The 24,271-nt window shown below is 48.0% G+C and overlaps 2 protein-coding genes across 2 annotated transcripts in view; one reads left to right on the top strand and one right to left on the bottom strand.

The window, feature by feature from the left end:
• Positions 1 to 13,224, bottom strand: part of nompB (intraflagellar transport protein 88-like protein nompB) — a 97,748-nt gene extending 84,524 nt beyond the window's left edge. The window contains exons 1-4 of the mRNA XM_077629452.1: positions 13,056 to 13,224; positions 12,728 to 12,793; positions 10,838 to 10,882; positions 3,818 to 3,935 (exon numbers count right to left, since the gene is read on the bottom strand). Of these exons, the coding sequence (XP_077485578.1) occupies positions 3,818 to 3,935; positions 10,838 to 10,882; positions 12,728 to 12,793; positions 13,056 to 13,151 (325 nt within the window). The 5' untranslated portion in view covers positions 13,152 to 13,224. The remainder of the gene's footprint in view (positions 1 to 3,817; positions 3,936 to 10,837; positions 10,883 to 12,727; positions 12,794 to 13,055) is intronic.
• A 233-nt stretch (positions 13,225 to 13,457) lies between these two features.
• Positions 13,458 to 20,306, top strand: LOC144096632 (NADH dehydrogenase [ubiquinone] 1 alpha subcomplex assembly factor 4). Its single transcript, XM_077629456.1, has 3 exons — positions 13,458 to 13,708; positions 14,227 to 14,312; positions 19,339 to 20,306. The coding sequence occupies exons 1-3, from the start codon at positions 13,558 to 13,560 to the stop codon at positions 19,807 to 19,809; spliced, it is 708 nt and encodes a 235-aa protein (XP_077485582.1). The 5' UTR covers positions 13,458 to 13,557; the 3' UTR covers positions 19,810 to 20,306.
• The last annotated feature ends 3,965 nt before the right edge of the window (positions 20,307 to 24,271 follow it).

Here is a 24,271-nt window from a genome sequence, read left to right as displayed (position 1 = left end):
GATCGTAAAATTATGCTATTGAGTGATTTCAATTGTGTTTGTAGGGATGAAGACCGAGCAGTGTTAAGTAAGCGATACGACTCTAGTGCTGCTTAACTTACTGATTTGGCATGCGAATACAACCTGGTGGATGTTGGGCAAGATAAGGAACATAACATTCATTTCACTCTTTTTCAGGATTTACAGGATTTACGTTTCAGCAGACATGTTATCCAGCGTTTTTGGTTACTGCAGTGCAGCCCATATTCTTCAGTGATCACTGCATGGTGTCTCTTCAGATAGGGAGGTACAATCGGCGCATACTCCATCCTCGATGGGAGCTGTGGAAGATTAATACCTGCCTGCTCTCAGATGAAATCTTCAAAAGTGCTGTATTTACTTCCTTAAAGGTCAAGTGGTCACGCGGTGCTCTCAGTTTTTCAAAAATTGGACTTATTTAAACAAGAAACAAAAACATTGCTATCGAAGTCTTAGCAAGAATAGCGTTTTTGAAGAGACATCGCCTTCGAGAGCTCGGCCGTACTTTGGTTGAGCTACATGGGTTAGAGAGGACTGGCCCAGGTGCCTATGTAGAAGAATCACTGCCGTAAAAGCAGAGCTTCAGCAGTTTGAAACCGAAAGATACAAAGGGGCCTTGATAAAACCAAGGACCCGTAGGTTTCCGGATGAGCAACCATCTCATCGGGCCTGAGTGATGAAAGGCAGACTGCTCTAGCTAAAGAAATATTGGAAATTCAATATAGTGGTTGCACATACAGCGATGGTCCTGGTATTATTGAGGGTTTCTTTGATTATTATCGGAAGCTTCTAGTTCTAGTTCTAGGATAAGAATGGGGTGGAGCGCATATGGCAAATTCTCGCAGATCATGAGTAGCAGTTTACCAATTTCCCTCAAGAGGAAAGTGTACAACAGCATAATCTTACCGGTACTCACCTACGGGGCAGAAACGTGGAGGCTAACGAAAAGAGTTCAGCTTAAGTTAAGGACAACGCAGCGAGCCATGGAAAGAAAAATGATAGGTGTAACGTTAAGAGATCGGAAGCGGGCAGAGTGGGTGAGGGAACAAACACGGGTTAATGACATCCTAGTCGAAATCAAGAGAAATAAATGGGCTTGGGCAGGGCATGTAATGCGAAGGCAAGATAACCGCTGGTCCTTAAGGGTAACGGAGTGGATTCCAAGAGAAAGTAAGCGGAGCAGGGGGCGGCAGAAGGTTAGGTGGGCGGATGAGATTAAGAAGTTTGCAGGCAAAGGGTGGATGCAGCTGGCAAAGGATAGGGTTAATTGGAGAGACATGGGAGAGGCCTTTGTCCTGCCGTGGGTGTAGTAAGGCTGATGATGATGATGATGATATCGGAAGCTGTTTGGTGGTTGTACGGTCACAAATGTGACATCAGATTACAGTCACTTATTCGAAGCCTTGCCCCGACTTGGGGGTGAGCAGCGTGCTGTAGTGGAGGGGCCTATCACTTTGGACGAAATTAAATCTGTCATTTCGGACCTGATGGCTCAGAAATCTCCTGGGCCAGATGGCACTACTAACGAGTTCTATAAAACATTTTCCGCTTGCCTAGCGCCTGTCTTGATGGATATTTTCCAGGCTTCTTACGATGTTGGTTTTTCGCCTCCCACTTTCTATTCTGTGAATACTACATTAATTCCAAAAAGCACAGATTCAAATCGGTTGAAAACAGATGAGGGAAATCGTCCAATTTCCCTCCGAAATGTAGATTACAAACTTTTTGCAAAGGTTCTTTGCAATCGTCTGAAGATAGTTGTCGCTCACTTAATAGGCACGCATCAGGTCTGCGGTATCAGAGGCCGAAGCATCGAAACCCATATTCATATTGCACGTTCAGTAGTGGATACAGTATCAGATGAGATCGGACAACTAGCTCTAATTCAGATTGACCTTGAAAAGGCCTTTGATAAAGCTCGTCACAATTTCTTGTTTGCTGTCTTAGAGCATGCAAATATTGGAGATGTTTTGCTTAGGGCCTAAGACTGTGCTATAAGGAGTCCTATACAAGGCTAATTGTTAACCAAGAGCTAACCAAACCTATTCCATTGAAATTATCTGTTCGCCAAGGCTGTCCATTATCGCTTTGTTGTTTGCCATATTATTTTGAACCCCTTTGCCTCAGTATTATTAACTGCACGTCTATCCGTGGTTTCTCCCTGGCGCAGTGTGAAATCAAGATTTTAGCCTATGCAGATGATGTCGCCCTCTTTTGTTCTGACAAAAAGAGTGTGCTTGAGGCATTGCATCCGACTGAACAGTTTTGCGAGGTATAAGATGCGGCTCTTAATCTAGATAAATCCAATGGGTTTTGGTTGGGCCATTGGGGTACAACGCCAAGTCATTATGGTGGCATAAGCTGGGACTGCGGGACCCTTCAGTACCTAGGGATTCCTCTTCACCAAATTCGCAACAGTGGCGCCTACTGGGATTCACAGATAGTCTCCATGAGGCGACAAACCCAGGCTTGGATGGGTAGCGAATTGTCAGTGTTTGCTCGGGCTCAAGTCTACAACATTTTTTCATTTGCAAAACTTGCCTATGTCTTGCAGGTTCTCCACTGTGCGAGGAAGAAAGTGCAGGTGATGCACAGAATATTTGCGACATTCGTATGGCGTTCCCGATTGGAACCCGTGCGTCGCGATAACCTATTTCTTTCTCTACAGTCTGGTGGGATCGGTCTTGTTCACTTATTCGTGCATCAGCTTGTTTCATGTTTTTTTTCTTTTTCAAATCGTCAAGCCACCCTTTTTTGGTAGCTGTGCTTACTAGGCATCTCAGTGCTCATTTGCCTGTCCTATTCGCACCGACGGGACACACACGTGGGGTGCCTTTATGGGGATTCCTTAAGGAAGTTGCTGACACCTTCAATTTCATCAATGTGCTCTTTTCGTTAGACTGCCTGTATAGCCTCTGTATAGATGCCGCCACCGAATACGTTGGTTAGCGGTTAATCGCAGGCTCTGTTAAGGTGCGTTTATATTCCGGAGAAAGACGCGCGCGCTGCACGGCGACGTCACGTCGGCCAAAGCGAGACTCTCTATATAACTGCGCTTGACCGCCGACGCGTTCGGCAGCTTCGTCACACTCTGACCGTACTGGCTGAGGCTTGGAGCACGTCTCTATTTCGCGGCGAGTGCGCCAGCCACCGCCGGCCCGGCCACTTTAGGCCACACCGGTTCGGCTCCACGGCGAGGCGCGCGTTGTGACGTAATGTGCCTCCTCGGAGCACCGCCACAGCGAAATCGCTAGTTCGCGGCCAGTAAAGCTTTAAAAGGAGGAACTGTGAGAAGAAAGGTAGAGAGAGGTGCCGTAGTGGAGGACTCCGGAATAATTTCGGCCACCTGGAGATCTTTAACGTGCACTGACATCACACAGCACATGGGCACCTTTGCGTTTCGACTCCTTCGAAACGCGGCCGCCGCGGTCGGCTCGAACCCGGGCACTCCGGTTGAGTACACGAGCTGAGCCACCGCGGCGGGTTCCGAGAACAGTAGAAGATCGGAATTCGCTACCACCAGCTGTATTTTTGTCACGTGTTTTTGTTGGATTACTGGGCCGTCATTTTCCCGGCTGCCAACACTTGGGTGTTTCATTCTTCTGATTGGATTGAGAATCTGTAGTATTGTATAGTATCATACTGTATTGTATTGTATAATATTGCATTGTATTGAGAATGTGGTCTTGCATGGGCCAAACACACAGGTATGTAGAAGTTTGAAATAAAGAACCGGGAATGCGGGCTTGCTTCCTCCCCGTGACCACTGCGCGTAGTGCGCACGGGTGTCCACACCCACCTTGCAACGCTGCCGAGGAGTAGCCAGCTCCGCGCACGGCGGTCATGGGCCGCGAGCTGAAGCTAGTCGCCGCCGTGGTCAGCCTGGACGGGGGCACCACCGACGTCTGGCCGCGGAACTGCGCTTTGCACCGGGCGCAGGTGACGAGGAAGAAAGAATAGGCATGATTTCAATGCAGGTTTGGTTGCCATTGTGATATACCAGGTGCGCAGGGAAGACTTTACGTAGTGTTTACTTTAAGTAAAAAATTAGGTTTTCTGAAATAAAAATATGGCTTCTTCAGCATAGTATTACATGTGTTGGCGGACATCAGAAAACCGGTGAACCCTCTTAAAGAGTAAGCTGGTTAACTAATGTTTAATAATTATCTTCTTAACTATTAGAGTCAGGCGCCTAGTTGCAATTAGATATTTGTGGCTAAGTCGTTAGCAATATGCATATCAGTTTTTAAAATTTCAAAAACGCTAGAAATCTTTGGCGCTATGGTTCGACAAAATTTGGCTTTTTCAACTAGTTACATAGACTGGGGAGGTCACTTTGCCTGCATGGTTTTGAAAGCACGTGTACTTCGGCAAGATGTGGTCAAATTTTGTCGGTCCACAGCGCCGAGGATAATCGCGTTTTCGGAATTCTAAAAACCGATATGGCTATTAGTAACGACCGGCTACAAAACTCTAATTGCAACCAGTTGTCTAACTGTGATTGATAAAACGTTAATTATAAGAATTTACTTAACCAGCATAATACTTGGGATGATTCGCCGGTTTTCCAGTGTCGGCCAACAGTGGTAATACTATGCCGCAAATGTATTTTTACCTCGAAAAGCTTATTTTTGAAAATTGCTTAAAGTCTTCCCTGAAACCCCTGGTATATACCAACGTATCAGGCAAGGCAACTGAATCCCCCCGCAGCTATTCATCGCGTGTTGCCATGGTGTATTAAGATGGCTGGGTTCGGAATAGCTAGAAACTCAGGGAAAGGATCGCAAGGCATGACTGACCACCTAAACCCCCAAAAAACAAAACGGTAGCACTAAAAATTGGTGTGAAAGAAAGCTAAAGCATGACTCTGAAGCAAACCATTCAGCCCGGTTACTTTCGGCAAAGATTCGCCTTTCAATGGAGGCGAAATGTTAGAGATCCGTGTACTCTGCGGTGTCAGTGCACGTTAAAGAACCTCAGGTGGTCGAAATTATGCGGAGCCCTTCACTGTGAAGTCCCTCATACCTTGAGTCGCTTTGGGACGTTAACCAAACCAACTTTTGGCAAAGACAGAGCATGCTCCAGGCACGTGATACTGTCCTGTCGGAGACCCAGATCAATTTCCAGTGTTCTGCGGGACGCTGTAAAATTGCGGCAGCAACAGGCTAGGTGCTGAAGGTCCAAGACCGCTCCACATGTCGAGCGCAGTGGACTGCTACAGAATCCGATTATGTGGCCAGTAGAGTTAGTATACGAAACGTCTAGGAGAATTCGATGCCTGGAATCACAGCAACGTCTATATAAGTAGCGTCATGCGGACGTACGCCAAGTACCGCTGATGCAAAGTAGCGTATTGCACCACAGAAAGAGTTGAGGTCGCCAGATTTCAGCCGATGCAATTCTGGCTCCATCACTTCGAGAAAAATGAACGAGATAACCTCATGAATCACCGTGACCATGTGCTGGTTTTGCTGTGCAGACGGCGCAGTGGTTTACTGCAATGCTGCGGTGAACAGGTAATCACAGCAGCACGACACTGTGGTGCGGTGTAAATCATAGGCTTTCGGTGTGAAGCCTCTTTATATCGATGATAATCTGCTCCTGCATGCGTGGTGACCTCACCGATACCAGTGCGGCGCTAGAATCAGTGTAGATAGCACATGCTGTTAGAGGTTGCTTGTGAATGTAGGCAAAATCTGCTCCCAGAGCGGCTAGCTCTGTGGCAGTAGGTGATGCTCTGTCGCTGAGTGCAATCAAGATAGTGGTGCACGTGGATGGTATCCAGACACCGATTGCGGGTGGCATGGACGTGTCATCATCAGTGCCATCATCAGTGGCACCATCAGTGATGATGCGACTGCACACTGTAGCGTCTAGAGATGTGCTCAAGAGCGAAGTATGTAGAAGCAGCTCGGGGGTGTTGGCTTTGCTCTGAATGCAAGGAATCGTTGTGCTGATGATCGAGAAAAATTCCAGGCGGGCGAAGAAGAAATGACAGCGAGAACAAAAGTACAGGTACCTCCACCGGCCGTTTTCGACAGCAACAAACCGACGGTTAGGGTTAGTTAGTATAGCATTTTTGCAATGGAAGTGCTAACTTTGACAGAACGACCTCGTCTCTTTGTCCCAGGTCGCTCTGTCAAAGTTAGCGCTTCCATTGTAAAAATTCGACAGCAAACTGTGATCACCTCAAGAAAGCTTTTAGCGCGCGGATTTCTAAGGCTAGGCTACAGCGCTGTCGTCTTCCGATCACGGAGTCCTTTCCTGCCTTGACGTCAATCGTTTAAATCGAGTGGCAGGAAAAAACGTATTCATTACATTCATTTTTCAATCGAATTTTCTCGGCACATAATGCGTCTTTTGCTGCTGGCCAAACATCAACACAGCCAGCAAGAGCCGCAGAGTCGATTTTTAGTAAGAATAAAACTGGAAGCAACTGTGCTCAATGTCTTCTTAAACTGAGGTCAGCTTAGCGAGCCACGGGAAGGAGAATAGCAGGGCCGGTGTTTAAGATGTTCACTCTAACCAGAAAGGAGTAAAAAGGGGTGTAAGCTGTCCTCTAGAGCATACTCTTTTAAAGCAATAGCTTTTAATGGTTCATACTCGCGGTGACCGTCCGTCCGTTACATCGCCACCTAGATCACGTGAGATCGCAAGATCACGTGACCTAGGTGGCGATGTAACGGACGGACGGCCACCGCGAGTATGAGACATCAAAGGTCATCGCCTTGAAAGGGTATGCACTAGAGGACAGCTTACTCTCTTTTTACTCAAGGTCACGTGACCTTTTTACTCAAGGCCGCGTGATCTATAATTTGGGTAAGAATTGCTCAAAAATCAGGAAATGGCTTTCGCCTTCTCGCAGTTAAGAGATATCTATGTGCCTTCAATGAATTTCTATAAAAGGGTAGGGGACAGCTTATTCCCTTCTTACTCCCGTATGGTGTATTCGTGTTCAGAGTGTAGGAGCATAACCGCGTGCACACGAGTTAATGACATTCTAGCCGAAATGATCAAGATGAAATGAATGTAGCCAGCACATGTAATGAGGAAGAGGTATGCCCGAATGGTTTGCCCGTTTGTAGTGGAGTGTGCTCCTAAAGAAGTACCACCAGAGCATCAAAGAGTTGGGTGGGAGGATGAGATTAGGAAGTGGTACTGGGGCCAAGGGTGGTCACAGCCGACCCGTTATGTGGATGTAATTAAACATCACCGAGATGTCTTTTTTCGTAAAATGGACGAAGCAGGCTAGAGATCATGATGATGAGGCGGAGGAAGAAAAAAAGAAATACCCGCAACGGCCGAGACGACTGCTGAAGTCAGACGATCAAGCACAATGCGGTGGATTTAGCAACACATAATTAGGGGTCGGGCTTTTCGGTTTTTCTTTTTTTGAAAATTCGGCGGACGTTTTCTGATGATCATGCGATGGAGCCTCCTAAAAGGCTTCACCACATTTCCGACCTTCGGATAATTCAAGCGTTTCCTCCGGTGCCTTCAAGTCAGGCTTTATGAGGTTTTACTACGCACACTATTTTAGCTGCCAATCATATGCCGATTCATGGATTCCATTTTGTTACTCATTTTGCATGATCACATTGCAAGCTGCATGCTGTTATGCTGACTAATCAAGTAGTATGCATTTTAGAGGACATGTTTTTTGTACGGTGCTGAGTCAATCTAGTCTTGTTCATCGCAGTAACAAAGCCCGTACACTATTCCGAAAAACAAAGTTCACCTATTTATGTTTTTCTGATTTTTTTTTCGCACTAACCCATGTATTCGATATGCAGTTATATTCGAAGGTATTTTTTATTATTCGTACTCGATTTGTACTGTAAAATTTCACAATTCGCACAGTCGAAAATTGGTTGTTGGGGAAAGGAAATGGCGCAGTATCCCTCTCATATATCGTTGGACACCTGAACCGCGCCGTAAGGGAAGGGATAAAGGAGGGAGTGAAAGAAGAAAGGAAGAGAGAGGTGGTCGTAATGGAGGGCTCCGGAATAATTTCGACCACCTGAGAATCTTTAACGTGCACTGACATCGCACAGCACACAAGGGGGCCTTTGCGTTTCGCCTCCATCCAAACGCAGCCGCCGCGGTCGGGTTCGAACCCGGGAACTCCGGATCAGTAGCCGAGCGCCCTAACCACTGAGCCACCGCGGCAGGGAATATTCGCACTGTCCTACTAAAAGTATTTTAAATTTTGTCGTTATCTAGGCACACCTCAGCGTTTCTGTCCAGACTGGCTAAAAATAATTCGCTCAGAATGGGGGCGATGCATTAGAAAATGCTTCTTTCCGCTGATCATGAGCCTCACCCTAAAATTGAATAAAAGTGTTAAAAATATTAAACTTTGAAAGCGATAAAAAGTTATCCAAGGAAATTTCAGATTGATTTTCAAAGCCTATAGATTCCCATAGATTCGATGGACTAGCTCCTTCTGGGAGGCCATTTTGGGGAATAAAGTAAAACGAACCTTCAGAGTCAACGAAAAAAACTGGTAGGGTTTTAACGTAGCTAAACCTAGTAGACATGCCAAGGCATGTGTTTAGCCTGGTTAATTAACTGGCTCGTGGTTTTCCTTCGATCGCTGAGTCGCCGGCACGTCTGGCGACGATAGTAGACTAAGGCTAAGCTCTGATCGAGGTTAAGCTGATCTGAACTCTCTTCGCGGCGCAGATGGAAGTTGAAGACGACGATGTGCAATGCACAGTGCGAGTGTTTGTTGCAGTTTAACACGAGGCGTGATCGGCTACGGCGGTAGTATATAGTGCCCTCGCGCAGTGGCCAGCGAAGCTGAGCTGTTTGCGAAGCCGCGGGTTTGAAACCCAGTAGCGGCAATAGTTGTTTTATTTCTGCATGGGCTGTTCCTATGCTAGGTCTGGCCAAAGTCATTTTCAAGGTCAAGGTTCACAGAAACTCGCTAAGCAGGTAAGACCTCGTGAAGCGAAGTCAGCCCGCGATGACTTCCCTTCATCGGAGAAAACCTCAATCGACTGTTTTAGTTAGACGCCTGGCATGGGTCGATTACCGGAAGATGCTTAAAATTCTCGTTACTTGAAGAATTGCTACTGTCGAATTCAGTCTTGCTATTCGAAGCACCAACCAGTCAAACTGCTTTAAAGAGCAGCGCATCTCCGCTCGTCGGCTGCCGTTTTCTCCCTGTGAGGGCTCGGTTTACGTACGACCTGCGATAGGACTTCGGTTGCATAAATTGTTCCGACGAATCTCGGAGCCGTACAGCAACCGAAAAAAATGAGACTGGAAGCGTGCAGAAGAGCGCAAATCGAATACAACTCAAGAACTTATAAGTGGCGAATTCCCGACAAAGGAGGCCCTCCTGCCAAAGACGTCGACCGATTTATTTATTTGTACATACTGCAGCCCCCCCCCAGGGGCAATTGCAGGAGTGGGGACATAGAATACATGAAAAGAGTAAATATGTTCATAAATGCAAGCGTGCATACATAAAGAGTACAAACAAAACAGAATATAATATGAACAAAGCAAGGTGTCAGTAACATTCAATGGCAGCCAAAAATTGCAGAAATGAAAGTGAACGAATTTCCCCAGGCAGGGAGTTCCAGCACTCGATGTATGTGGGAAGGAGCTGAATTTGTACATGTCAGTCCATGCATAAAGTGGAGAAATGTTTAAACAGTGGTGGCGCCTAGTAGATAATGCAGCAGAAAAGGTAGCATGGGTGTTGGTTGTCAAAAGGTGCGTCAAGTTAATGATCGTGCAAATATATTTGAGGCACTCGATGTACCGGCGTGTTGAAAGCGGAGTTAGAGACAATGCGCTAAGATTAGACGAGGGCGAAAATTCTCTGTCATAGTGAGAATAGATCAAACGAATTGTCTTCTTCTGGACAGATTCAATTTTATCGCAGTATACTTGCCGATACAGATTCCAAACAACTGAGCCGTATTCGATAAGCGGTCGGATTAGCGCTTTGTAAGCTAGAAGCTCTGTATGACGTGGTGCTGCACGTAAAGTGCGTCGCAGATACCCGAGTCTCTGAAGTGCTCTACTGCATGTTAGATTGATGTGCTTCGACCAAGATATGTTGGCAGTGGAAAGCAGTCCGAGGTACTTATGTTCGGCTACTTTATTTAAGAAGAAGCCATTAAACGAATATGTGAAAAGAGAAGGAGACAAGGATTTGTTAAAAGACGTGGAGACCGTTTTAGTGAAGTTAATTTTCAGCTGCCACGCGTCGCACCACTGACTGAAGCTAGCAAAAGAATTATTTAAAAAGGTGTGATCCTGAGTGGAGGTGATGGGGTGGTACAGCACGCAATCGTCTGCACATAAGCGAATTTTAGTGCACATTCTAGAAGGGAGGTCGTTAATGCACAGAAGGAAAAGAAGTGGCCCTAAAACGGACCCTTGCGGAACACCTGACGAGACATCCACTTGACGTCAAGGTTAATCCCCGTTGACCTGCCAGCGTGAAACCGCAAGGGGTGGCAGATGAAAGGGGAGTAACCGCGGAGCCATGAAAATCCGTCGACGCCATTGACTGGAGGGTGTATACCTCCTTGAGGGGCATCTGCCGCATCGTTCGTGAGCTATATCCGACTATAGTTACTTTACAGTGCCATTAGACTGGACTGTGTCCGATGTGCTAATAAGGCACGCGTTCGCCCTGTATTCTATAGCACGCAAGCCATGCAGAGGGGGAAGTTAGGAAAAAAGGCAAATCGAAAACCGGGGAACAGCTATACCTTCGGAGAAAAAGTGTTTCACGACCCCTTTAATCTCCGGTTTCTAAGACACGCGCCGACCCACAAACGCCCAGGTCACTTACGCCCGTACTGGTGCTCGGCATGCCTGCGTGGAAACCGGAACTTGTCTGAAACGAGCAAACAAGAAGAGCACTTGTTACTTAGTGGAGACTACAGCGTTAACTTTCAGTCGACTCGTCGGCATAGGCGTGAAGCACGTACAGCAACTGACGCACCCCACCTTTGCTCTACGCTTAACTTCTTCGGAGTCCATATTTATCTTGTTAATTACTTTTTGTATCCCTCGTTTTCGTAACAACTACTGATAGTTTGTCAGCACTGGTGAAAAGTTTAGGGGAATCGCCCAAGGTGGAGTAGATTTGTAGCAAAGGAGTAATTACTCAATGGATTACCCTAAGCGCAGCCATACGGCTAGAAAAGAAAGCTATACAGCTTTCTCAGAAACTTCGAAGTTAAAGAAAAATTCGTCCTGGTCCGGGGTTCAAACCTCGCAGTTTGTCAGCATGAATGCCCATGCTCAAGCTGTTTTGTTGCAGAACTTTTTGTCGCCCACCTTCCTACCGCCTGCTATGGAGTTAATGTTCAGCGCAGCACCAGGGCAGGCAAATTAACAGTTCAGAACTCTGAAGGTGGCAAAAGCCAACCATGCAGAGGTGTATCGGAAACTAGCCGAACTCTCAGCGGCGTGTTGCCTCTTATCATTGTATCGTAATATTATGTCCCATGAAACGGTGGCCCTTTGCTTTTCTTCAAGGGATAGAAGTCCCTTTGCCTATTTTATTTATCTAATGTGCTTTTTGCTAAAAAAACAGGGACCCCGGAATAGGGGACGGAGGGGGCAAAAAGCCCCCCCCCCCCCCCCCCCCAATTATATAGTCTCCAATTGCTTCCACTTGTATCGGATATCTGACAATTGAACCACTCGAGTTCTAGGACTCTTTCAATGCAAAGCACAGTGGGGCTGAGCTACTTGACTTCGTAGCCAGTTGTAAAGCATTTCGTATATGAGCAACCTAAACCAGTCATGTCCCAGCAGAAGTCGACGGTCTGACCCGTGTACATGATCATGCATGATTAGCAGAATTTAAACAAACTATACACGAACTTTTTTAATGCAATTGATCACTCCTCGTGCGTACAGCTTCCCATTTGAATTAATTTTATATTGGTGTGAATCTGTGCACCATTTGTTCGTTCGCACTCAAAACCGCTGGCACGCGGCATTATCATTTTGATTTCTAATGCGAGATGCGATCAGACTTATCTCCATTGATCATGGCCAGGTGCAAATGCTGCCACATTTTTCCAGATTGTAGTAGTAGTTCCTTTTGGTTCTTTATCTCGAAGGTTCCTTGCCAGCTTTAAATTGAGCGCGGCCAAGAACTGCACGCATTCAGTCCGATGACCGCCGAGCACGCCGCGCCGAATCGTTGTGAGTGCGAGTCAGCCCCTAAAACAGTTTCTTTTGGAAGCGTTTTCGTTGCCTTCTTGACTGCTGGAGTGTCGTCACCACAACGTGGCAGTTTGCATCAACCTTTGAAATAGAAAAATATAAAAATGTTATGTAAATGAGCATTAAAAAATAAATAACAAATAAGCTCGAAGTATTGTCCCCCCCCCCCCCCCCCTGTCAAAAAAAAGTTCCGACGTGCCTGAAAACAAATAAGCCCAATCCTGCTGCATAGTGGTCTCTTTAAAACTCTGTTCAAGCAATACAGTTTTTCTTCGTTCTGTGCTGAACCATAACAGAAACAGTTTCACACTAATAGTTGCACACTAACGATGGCTTGGATGAAAAGAAATGAAGATCGTCCGGTAGTGTGGATTTAGTTTAAGAGAGCTCCGAGACATGGGAGAGAAAAGAAAAAGGATGGGGGGGGGGGGGGGGCATACTGGTGCATCACTTAATTATCCCGTCCTCTATTTTCAAGGAAGTTTATGCGCACGCTTACCGGAGGTCGACGGCTATAACTTGTCCTAGCAGTAGTCTGTTGGAATCCATCATCTCTTGTGAAGCCCTGCAAGCCAGTTTGAGGATATATTAATCCAAGAAAAAGAAATAGCATTGATATGTCGGACCAGAACCACAGAGCGAATTTCACAAAACTTTTTTAACATAAAGCACAGTTTGCCATGGCCGGAATTTTTTTGCCAACTGCCATGATTTGTCTATCACCTCGTTGTGTAGCCCACTTAGCCGCACCGGTACGCAGGATGCAATCCTAAATGAGGGTCAGTGAATCGGGCCCCTGCTTTGCGCGCGCCGCGATGCCAACTTACATCTGTGTCAAGTGACGGATCAAATTCGTTGTATCCCGAATATAGGTCATCGTCATCAGACGGCACCAGATGAATCCGCTCCATCGTTAGAGCCATCGTTAAAGCGGTTAAAACGGGGTAACCGCGAGAGTAACAGCCGTTCTCAACGGTTTTGGAATGCGCACGCACCGCGACGAACTGATGCTGCAGTTTTGTTTTCGGTATGACCGTTACCTAACGACGGTTGCGTGGCAACGGTAAATTTCAAATAAAAGTGATGACTAACATTTAAAACATTTTATTTTTAGTATAACAGAGTAAAAATTAATGTTAACGGATCTGTTTGTGTAATTAACAATGCTATTAATGTTCTCAACAAGTAAACAAAAACGTTTTGATGTCGCATCAATCCGATCCAATCCAAGAAAGCGTACATACGGCTAATAATTTTATTGATAAATCCCATGTGGTACTACAGAATGAGTTTACGCAGTTGAGATCGCGCCTCTTCTGAGCCCTGGACATGGGCAACCGGCTGGCATATTTCGCTAGCAAACCCGTGAGAAACTTCAACATCGAAAACCGCGTTGAGAAGGTTATCAGTGCCGCGAAACCGAAGTCGGCCCCACGCCACCCGAGTGCTGCCAAGCATGAAACCGAGATGGGACTAGCCGGTAAGCGCTTCCGAACCTCTAATTTGTGCTTCTTGTTTATCCGGTGGCTTCACAACCATAACACCAAGCGGAGGCTTTAAATTTTCACGTTTCCGATGTTCCTGCCGCGTTGGTGCTAAGTTGACCTTCAAATGAACTACGCGCATTCTAGAATGTTGTTGGCACAGTTTGTGGTTTTCAGGCACCATATTTTAGAGCCGTGCGTTACGAAAGTCTCTCATTTGGGCATGCTTGAGCAAACCACGGAAGATTGGTTGACCCGCGCACGACGATGCTTGCCCTCTCCAGATGCGTGTTTGCGTTTTTCTACAAAATTAATATTTGAAAAAGAAGCTGGAGACGTGGCATCTGACGAAAGGCCATCCATATGAAATAAAATCGCGAAACTAGGATACGCGAAAGAAGAAAAGCGAACTTAAAAGTAACATGGAAAGTGCCTACAAAACACGCCGCGTGTCCGAGTGAATGGTTTCCGAGTGTCACCGTTGCGCAATGAACAGATTTTTCGACTCCCGCAGACACGAGCAAGTTGCTGGAAAAGAGGGAGGACCTCTTGGAGCGCCTGCGAAGCGTTAAAGTGGTCTCTTCGGATCCAAATGCGCAGGTATGTACTACGCTCGCCCTTTTTTGTGCGTGACGTATGCTGCTATGAAGGAATTTTGTGGCCACAAACTGCGACCATGCGGAAGCAGCTAATCGATAAGTCCCTGTGTAGCATAACTCAGTGGTATCTGCCAGCTTGCACTATCCTGTGCCCATTCTTTGTGGTTGTTTAATGTTTGCAAAGCTTACCAACAAGAAGTTGAGATTGAGCAAGTCATGCTGACAAAAAAGCCTCCACTGTTTGTTTGAAGCAAGTGCACATAGAGGGCAGATTCATTGAACAAAATCTATTTTGTGCGCTTCCTCAGCACCGGCAGGCATTGTGTGCATCTGCAATTGCAGTGCGGGTTGAGTTGCCAACTGCGACTCCTAGTAGCTAAGGATGATGAGCTATTAATGTGGACAGCAAAGTGGCAGCTTTGATGCACGCATTTTCATATTGCATGAAGGCATTTCGCCATCACAGACCATGTTCGCGTACTGAGAAAGCTAGTAAAGCGCAACCAAATGCTTCTCATGCTCAACTATGCGGGTGACTGAAGAAATTTGAATAGTGCTAGGAACAGATGCGAACATGAAAGTGACAGGACTGGTATGAAATAGAAGCAAAGGCAGCTACAACACCAGAAAACAGATGCAGGAAACTCCATATGTGGAACATAAAAATTGGCGTCGACCTGGGCAGCGACCACTACATCCTCGAAATTACGATACCGAACCAATTCCGGGGCAACACCATTATGCACAAGTGGACGGACTGGGACGGCTTCCGTAAGGGACGTCCCACCACAGCACAAGACATCACAGACATCGAAACCTGGACGGAAGAGCTTTGCGATGCTGTGCACTCGGCCACCAAAACCATCGAAACGGACGAGGACGTCATCGCCATGGATAGCCGCCTGGCCCATCTGTTCGAGGCCAAACGTTCGATACAGGCGCGCTGGAAGCGGCAACGGTGGAATCGCAAATTGAGAAAGAAGGTAGCCGACTTAAACAGGGCCATTGAACACCACTGCAAGGTCCTGTGCCGTCAGCAATGGAACGAAATCTGCAACCGAGCTGACAGGCAACTGCATCCCGGTTGCACCTGGAATCTATTTCGGCACCTCCTAAACGAAACCAAGACCAAGTCACACCAGCGCGACCGCCTCGCCCGCCTCCTGCACACCACCACACAACAACAAGGAAAAGACGCCGTTATCAAGAGCCTGGAAGCCAAGTATCTGCCGGACACGCCAACGGAAATCCACCCGCCGTACGGGGGGCTGCCCAACGCGTGGCTCGACCGAGACATTACCGTGTCAGAGGTACGAGTAGCGCTGCACGAGCTCAACACCCGCTCAGCAGCCGGCCCCGATCTCGTTACCAACAAGATGCTACGAAACCTCGACAATGCATCGATCGAGGCACTAACCCGTTACTTCAACGAATGCTGGCGTTCGGGCAAGCTCCCCGGACAGTGGAAAACGGCAAGAACAATCCTGATCCCGAAACCGGGCAAACCACCGGACATCGGCAACCTGCGTCCCATCTCGCTTACATCCTGCGTGGGCAAGGTGCTGGAGCACGTGGTGGCCAACCGGTGGCAGGAATACCTGGAGAAGGAAGGCCTCTATCCGGACACGATGATCGGCTTCCGACACAGACTCAGCACACAAGACGCCATGCTACAACTAAAACAAGAAATCATCGACAACAAGACACAAGACAGCAAAGTAATTCTGGGGCTCGATCTACAAAGCGCATTCGACAAAGTCAAACACTCAGCCATATTAGCACAAGTATCACGACTCAACATGGGGGTAACGAGCTACAATTACATCCAAGACTTTTGACCAACCGCACGGTGGAACTGCACGCCGGAGACATCAGACTCCCCGAACGCAAGCTCGGTAGCACAGGTACCCCGCAGGGTTCGGTCATCTCGCCGTTGCTCTTCAACCTCGTTATGATCGGGGTAGCGAGGGCAGTAGCGGGGACCGGCGTCCGGCATACGATCTACGCCGACGACATTACCCTGTGGGCGGCCGGCGGCACCGACGCCAGCATCGAGCAACAGCTACAAGCCGCGGTTACCGCCATCGAGCAGCACCTTGACGGCACCGGCCTAGTGTGTTCGCCCGCCAAATCCGAGCTGTTCGTCCTCACACCATTACGACCGGGACGGAAACGCGCTCCCCCTCGGGAGTGCGATCACATCAAGATCATGACCGCATCGGGGCAACGCATCCCCGAAGTTCCCAAGATCAGAGTCCTGGGCCTGCTGCTAAACAAGAGCGGCCGCAACGACGAGACCATCAACAAACTTACCACCAAGGCAATGGACGCCATCCGGCTCATACACCGAGTCTCGACACGACGGGCGGGCATGCGTGAAGACAGTCTCGTGCGCCTCGTCCAGTCGTTCGTGATCAGTCACATCGCCTACGTTGCGGCCTACCTCAACTGGCAGGTCACTGACAGGAACAAGATCAACACGCTGATCAGACGGGCTTACAAGACGGCGCTGGGCTTAACGGAGACCACGAGTACGGCTCGGCTCCTGCAGCTCGGCGTCCATAACACCCTAGAAGAAATAGCCGAGGCGCAGCTCACCGCGCAAATGGAGCGCCTCTCTACCACAAGACGGGGCGCAGTATACTGACATCCCTGGGTTACAACCCCCGAACCCCCAGCCGGCAACCATGCGAGATCAGCGAGGAGGCGCGGGCTCACATCCATGTGGACCCCATCCCGAAGAACGTGCACCCCGAATACAACCAAGAACGGCGGCAGGCACGGGCCCAGGCCCTCATCGAGAAACACGCCCAAGACCCGCACGCCCGGTACGTGGACGCAGCGGAATACAAACGAGAAGGCTTCGCGGCAGTGGTCGTTGCGGCGGCTACCGGCACCACGACAACGGCAGCGAGCGTGCGGTGCACGGACGCCACAGACGCTGAGGAGGTTGCCATCGCTCTGGTGATCTCCGAGGCCGAGTGTCACACCGTGCTCAGTGACTCGAGGAACGCCGTGCGCAACTTTGCCAAGGGGCGAGTGAGCGCGCCGGCGGCCGCCATCATCGGCAAGCTCCAGCCCCAAGACCGCCGCAGCACCATCCGTATCAAGTGGTTCCCGGCGCACGCGGGCGAGTGTGCATCCTCGCCGAACCACAACGAGACGGCCCATTCGGCGGCGCGAGCGCTTACCCTCCGTGCCCCCGAGAGTGACCGTTCCGTGTGGTGGTTCGAAACTAAGGACCGCGTAACCAGTTATGGCGAAGTTACCATGTGTTACCGCCTAGCTCGACGGACAATGCCGCCTCCCCACCCGGCACTCAGTCGGGAGGAGGCCGTCATCCTAAGACAGATACAGACCGGGTCACTCCTCGCCCCGGCAGTGCTACACGTACTTCACCCAGAACTCTATCCGAGCGATGTGTGCAATGTTTGTGCAGCTGGTCCGGCGGACCAATGGCACATCATGTGGGACCTTGCCAGGTTCCCGACCGAGGCTACCTCCAGGATATACCCGCCCGAACTTCAAAGTGCAGTGCAGTCTGCAGACAAGGACATTCAACTATGGGCCGTCCAGCAGGCCCGGGGTGCGCTCGAAAAGCACAAGCCTCACGACGCACCACAAACGGCCCGAACGGGGGTAGTGCAGAGGAGGGCATAACCCCGGGTCGACGCTTGGCCAACGTCACGACGCGTCAAACCGTCGGTTGCCGGCATTTTCAATAAAGTTTTTCCTACCTACCTACCTGGCATTCATTTTCATACAGAAAAACATTTGGCTCACATGACACATTCAGGGCCTCTCAGTATGTTTACTACTTCTAGTACTTCCCAAGTAATGGCTTCTATCCCATTCCCCCCTCGTGATTTTTTATGCATGCCAGTGTGTGGTATCTCGGAGACACTGTGCTAGTAGTATCAAAGGTTCCTCTCTGTGGGTCATTTCAAGTTTCCATACCTTTCTCTACTGGTTTAGGATTAGAATTTATATAACCACTGATAGCGTGCTTAATTTTACCTGTATTGGGCAATATCATTTTATTTACGTCATAATTTCATCACATTGTACTGATTTTGATTTCTTTCACAGTGGCTGTTTTGCATATAATTCATGATGAATTAACACCACATCCATCAGATTCCGGCTGTGACATACCTTCGGCTGCTTTTTATGAACAGCAAGAAAAAAAAAAGTCTGTCGGTTGTATTTTTCCTGTCTTGTTATTTCATGCACATTTATGTACTGTTCTAACCAGCACTGCCATATGAAAATGTACTATTCTAACGCACACAGTTGTATTGCGGACTTTTGTCCATGCCACTGCGGTACAGTGTAAAGTCTATCTTTTCTGCACAGTGGTGAACATGGTGCTTTGGGTACCTCCGTGCTCCTAGCCCATGTTCCCTCAAGAATTTTTTCTGTCTGAAAAGAAACAGTAAGATATCAAATTAGCAAATTAAATAACCAACCTATGCAGAAGCTTGGCCTTTTGTTCTCATGACTTAAAGTGCATCTCGTCCCTCGTGGACATATAGGACTTGTCGGTGCACTGTGAACATTCTTAATTAAGCGTGCTTGGATCCCTGTGCGTCCCTTTTGTGCAGAAGTGCTACCTTCATACATTTTTGTTCTCATATCGAGTAACCTGCAGCTACAGGTGCCCACGAAAGTTTCAGGAACATGGAAGCCATCACAAAATCAATTTTATTGCCGCCTTGATGCACAGGATCAATAAGAACAGTTGAGACAAACATTCCCAGACAGAAATCTGAACAGTATTTTTTGACAGTATAGTCTCCACTGAGAAAATATTACTGAAGGGTGTCGGAGAAACATTTACAATGAGCAGTTTTGCACAAAGTAGCTAGGCTTAGTTGGCGCACACGGAAGTGAACAGCACATCTTTCAGGTCGAAGAAGTAAGCCTTTACGCGGATTCGCTGCTTCAAAAGCTTGTGTGGGCACCTGCACATTACCAGGTAAGTGTTTCCAGTCACCATTACAAGAGTGCCTCCTCATGTGTCCCAGGTCCAGGAGACTACACCTCCGCCCACGTCCGAGCGGCCGCTTCCGCAGAGCCGAACCACGCCGGAGCAACGCAAATACGGCTTTTTTGAGCCGAGCTTGGTGCCACGGGGCAAACTGACCCTGCGCCAGGCGACGCAGCTGTTGGCCGACGCACAGAACGACCCAGCCCAGTTCACGCCGCAGGCCCTGGCTGCACAATACAACCTGAGCGAACAGGACGTGCACAGCGTGCTCAAGTACTTCGGAGTGTTCAACATGTATGAATCATCAAAGAGCACCACCAGAAGCCAAGACTTTCTGCAGATCGAAGAAATGAAAGCTGAACTGATGCCATGGAGGTATGGCAAGGCAGCCGAGCGAGATGCGAAAAGTGTGGAGAAAAAGGACGCCTTGGTGGAAGGTGATAAAAAAAGTGTTGTGCAGGATGACAGGACACTTGACAGCACTAAGGGGCAGACAGGAGCAAAATAGGAGTGCTAGTGTATAGTGCATGCACGATTAGGGCTAGTGTGTTTGACAAAGAATGTGAATGCAGTGAGCACTAAACAAATGGTGCCATGTTCATGGAAGTCAAAGGTGAGAGAGGTGTGTGGAAAATAAGGTCTGAGGAAGCAGTGTTTGTGCTCCATGCCAAACTGGAGCAGGGGCTGCACTGGTGAAGTTGCCAGAGTGTTTCATGTGCATGTATACACACATAGGAAAACAACTGTTAAAGGGGCCCAAAAACACATTTTCAGTGCATTTTTTTGCCTGTTGTTTGCATAGAATGAGTTATAGTGATGCTATTAGCATCGGTCATACCGCTTATACTGTGGTTTTTAATATTTTAATTAACTCGCAAGAACAAATTCGTGGCGCTGACGGTGTCATCATACAGTGGCGGTTTTTAGCAGCGGATATGACATCACTTTGCGCCAGCTTGATGATTGGACAAAGAGTAAATGTACTGCAAATTGCGTTAATAACTAGAGATACGTTTTGTCAAGTTTTGTGTTTTATATTACATTAACAAAACCAACTTGTTTGCCCTAGATAAAAGCACTGTAAATCAAGTAAAACAAAAACACGCCACCAGAGGCACTGGCTACTTTTTGCGTCGAAGGACTTTGCGCCTCTGTAAACATCCTACGACCTAGCACTAAACACTTATGGCTACTCTCTATATATCTGAGAGCAGCTTTGCGGAATCGATCCGATCGAGCCATTGCACTCTATAAGCGTTCGTTTCGGTCGCAAGGAAGGATGCGTTCGTTTCACATTTAGCAGACAGTGCGCATCGTCAGTTTGTGGAGGATCACCGGGCGGCGGCGCCAGGTGACGCCACGTTCTCTTCAACGGCGCGCGGTCCTTGCTCGCCGTGACCAACCAGCGCACTGGGAGGGACGAGCGATGGTTGGCGATAAGCAGTAGCGGTACGCGCTATGCTAAATGTGTCTGATATCTTGAGTAGTCTGTCACACCGTCACAGTATCTCACGCTCGAGTTCGGATCCATAAGTAAGGGAACGTCACTGATCAGTGTTCCCTTCCGCGCCGTCGATGCGACGGTGAAGCATCGCTGGGTCAGCTGGGCGTTCACATGGTTGTTGTAACCATGCAAACGGCGCTGCCAGCCTTGGCATGAACGAGTTACAGAGAACAGGCAACCATTGTTGTTGTTGTTGTTCCCTTCACAAAATGGCACATACCCACAAGGGGGATTGGCCATAACCAGGCGGTGACTATTTAAATTGCAGATTGCATTTGGCAAGCGTGGGATGACCTAACAAAAATTGTGTAACTCTGTTTCCGTAGCAGAGGAGGTTGCAGGAGGTTAGGGCGACCTAACAAACTGAAAATTAGGTAAGGGAATCAGTAAAAAAAAAAAAAGAGTTTGAGAGAGAGCCATGGAGTGCAAGCTTCCGCCACTTGCTAAGATAGGCTGTTTTTATTGGTCGCGCTGGGTGTCGTCATTGGGAGAGTGAAATGGGAATGGGAAGCTGCGCGAAAATAGAGTTGAGGGCAGCATTTTGTTTGCTTTTATTTTGAAATTTCTTCATTGAATAACTCCCGTTCCTATGCATCAATTCTCGTAATTCCTTTTGAGTCAGCATCTGTGTGGCATAAAGAATCCATCTGAAGCGTAACCGGCATCTGCTCAAGCGGTGTTTCGCAGCCCCTTTAAAGGGACTCTAGAGGGGAATACTGAGTCAGGCTATACTGATAGCTTAGCATCGCATGATTGCAAATATGTAATTCTTGCAGGAAACAAGGCTTTTATAAGCTGTGTAAAACTGAAGCACAAGTATCAACGCTATGCGTGCATTTGTACAACTGCTGCTGGCAAGGTATTGATGCACGTCTCAAGGAACACTATTTCGCTGTCAATGGGCAGTTGCTGTCGAAATACGAGGAATGAAGTGAAGTGCTTATCCAAGAATGCAAAGAGTCTCGTATTGAAACAGCAAAATAGATGACAGAGAGAGACAAAAACAAGTGCCGAATCTTTCGGCGTGTGGCAGTTGTATGCTGCAAATTAAGAACCACGAGCATTCACGCTCTGTTGTGCTTGCTATGCGGCTGGTGAAGTAGTTTCATTCTCGCTTCAGCTGTCGAACCAGCTTCTCTGCGCAAGTTGCGGGCATTCCAAGATTGCAACCCACTTTTTTCTTTTTCGGTATGCGCTCATGCCTCCACACGTATGCATGGACGTCATTAACATGTGAGCGCAATGCAAGCTCGTTGCTTTCTATGTTTTCCGTGTAGTGTAAAAGCAAATATGCTTCAAGATATGCTGAAAAATATCGAAGTATCACTGCATGCACCATCACCTCTCATTTGGCTCGTTATAGAAAAGGAGTTTCCCACCACAGGTTATCATGCATGCAGTACGTGAAATACTGGCATGCAGGGCGTGATTTAGCTCGTTTTCATTTCAGTGCTCGTTCTCTACGGCAAAGCTGTAGATAACGGTTTACGCAGCTAAATTGTTAGTATGGTACACACGCTTCCATGAGAAAAATGCCCGCCAGCTGATGTGTGTTCATCGATTATGCGGACAGCTACAGCCAGCAAGTGGCGGGCTGCAGTTCGGTAGGATGTACCCCAGTTCTTTTTCTTTTAGAACCTACAGGAAGCAATTCACAAACATAGATATCCCAACAACCACAGCAAAATTAACCTGAAGGTCATTTGCGATCATACTTACTCGTAGTTAACAGAAATGACAGCACAGCGTGCTGTTCGATAAGCAATGCACATGCAGTTTTCCACTCAGATGTGTTGTTGAATGAAACACGTTAGAGCGCAAGTGCTGCTCACATGCGTTTGAGGATCCCTCAAAGCTTACGTGTACACTTGACATCACACAACGCATCGAAGGCCACAAGTTTCCATCTTCGCCGCAGTTGCGTGCATGAACGTGATCAGCAGTTTGTTCTGCAGTCTATTCTGCAGCTGCCCTTGGCAACCTCACGTAGTTTCTTTTGCACCAACGGAGCTTATTTCTACCTTGCACTTGCACTCCAATGAGACGCAGACATGTGCGATGCAGCAGAAAGCATTTGCGTTTTAGTGTGGGAAGGGGGGGCGGCATAGGCGGCCCACACAGACTGCACTTGCACCTTGCCACCGTGACGGCCGATTCGACCGGCAAGCTACGGTTCCGGTTTCTGGCCGTGTTTCCCGTCTTTGGACATGGCACCTCAGACTGATCAGAGATCTCTAATGTAAATGCGTCATAGAAATGACGTCACTGCACTTGTTTTAACGCGATAGCATTAAGGCTCCCGTTGTGCAGAAAATCCGGCATCGCGGCAGTGTTGCGAGCGAAAAATCCCGAAGAAACTGTCAGGTGGACCACCTAAGGCACGTAACCTTGTGATGTCAGCACAACCTGCCCACCGGATTTTAAGCAAACTGGTCACAGTGGCAGTTAAATTAATGATTGGTTGCTTGAGAAGAGCAACTTCGGTCGCAAGAGCCCCACCGGTGGCAGCACCTGCCATCACAGGGCAATGGCGCATCGCTCCACCACTCCACCAGAGTGGTTTGATGACTACCAGGGATCTTTGAGTGTGAAGTTGAGACCCAATTCTGCATGTGCGGGCATTAATTAACCCATTACACTATCGCATGATCCCTTATGGCGGAGCTTGAGTGTCCCCTCCAATTTTTTTGCGGCCGATTTGAATGTCGAGGAGTTTCAGGACTTTCATTTGCGATTTTCTCAGCAACACAGCCACCTTTCCGTGCTGAAAAAACGTCAGTAGTGCACCAGTACTGGCGTCTTATTCAATTTGCAAGGATTGCCGCGGCTCAAAGTGCAGTCACTTCCAAGTCGCTTCGCTTCGGCTTGGGACCCATACCGATGAGTCTTCTCACTTATGTATGCCGCCTTGCTGTAGCTTCTGCGGCACGTAAGGCAAGGTTGTTTTAACGAGGTGGACATTTTCACTCCCGATCTAGAGCTTGCCAGGTCATTTTGTGGCCTGAATTGGTCTTGCGTCCTCCATGACATTTCAGCAGCAGCAATCATCAGAGGTGCTGAAATAAGGCAGTGCTTTGGGAAAGCTGAGGAAAGAGCTGAATACGCTGCAAAATTGCACGGGAGGATCACCCTAAGCGAGTTGTGAATGACAGCAGCAGCTATGCCCAGCATATATTGTTTAGAGAGATACTGTTGAAGCAAACGGTTGATATATGACTTTGAGAGGTGGTTTACAAGGAGCATTTGAGAAATGCTATTGAAGCAGGGTTGTGAGATGCACTGCTGCAGAAATATTGTTATGCATTGTTTTTTACTATTTGGCCATTACGAGGCGGCCTTGTGATTCGTGTAATGTATGCTTGTATGTTTTTGCAGTGTTAATGCCGATGCCCCAGATAAAAAATATCTTGAGCTGCTTCGCTTCCACCCTTCACTCCCGCAACTAAGTGTGTGCCCTTCGTTGGCG

This window comes from Amblyomma americanum, chromosome 7 (genome assembly GCF_052857255.1).
Source record: "Amblyomma americanum isolate KBUSLIRL-KWMA chromosome 7, ASM5285725v1, whole genome shotgun sequence".
Classification (NCBI taxonomy): domain Eukaryota; kingdom Metazoa; phylum Arthropoda; class Arachnida; order Ixodida; family Ixodidae; genus Amblyomma; species Amblyomma americanum.
The sequence above is the reverse complement of the archived record's forward strand: the minus strand, read 5'-3'. Positions and strand labels throughout refer to the sequence as shown.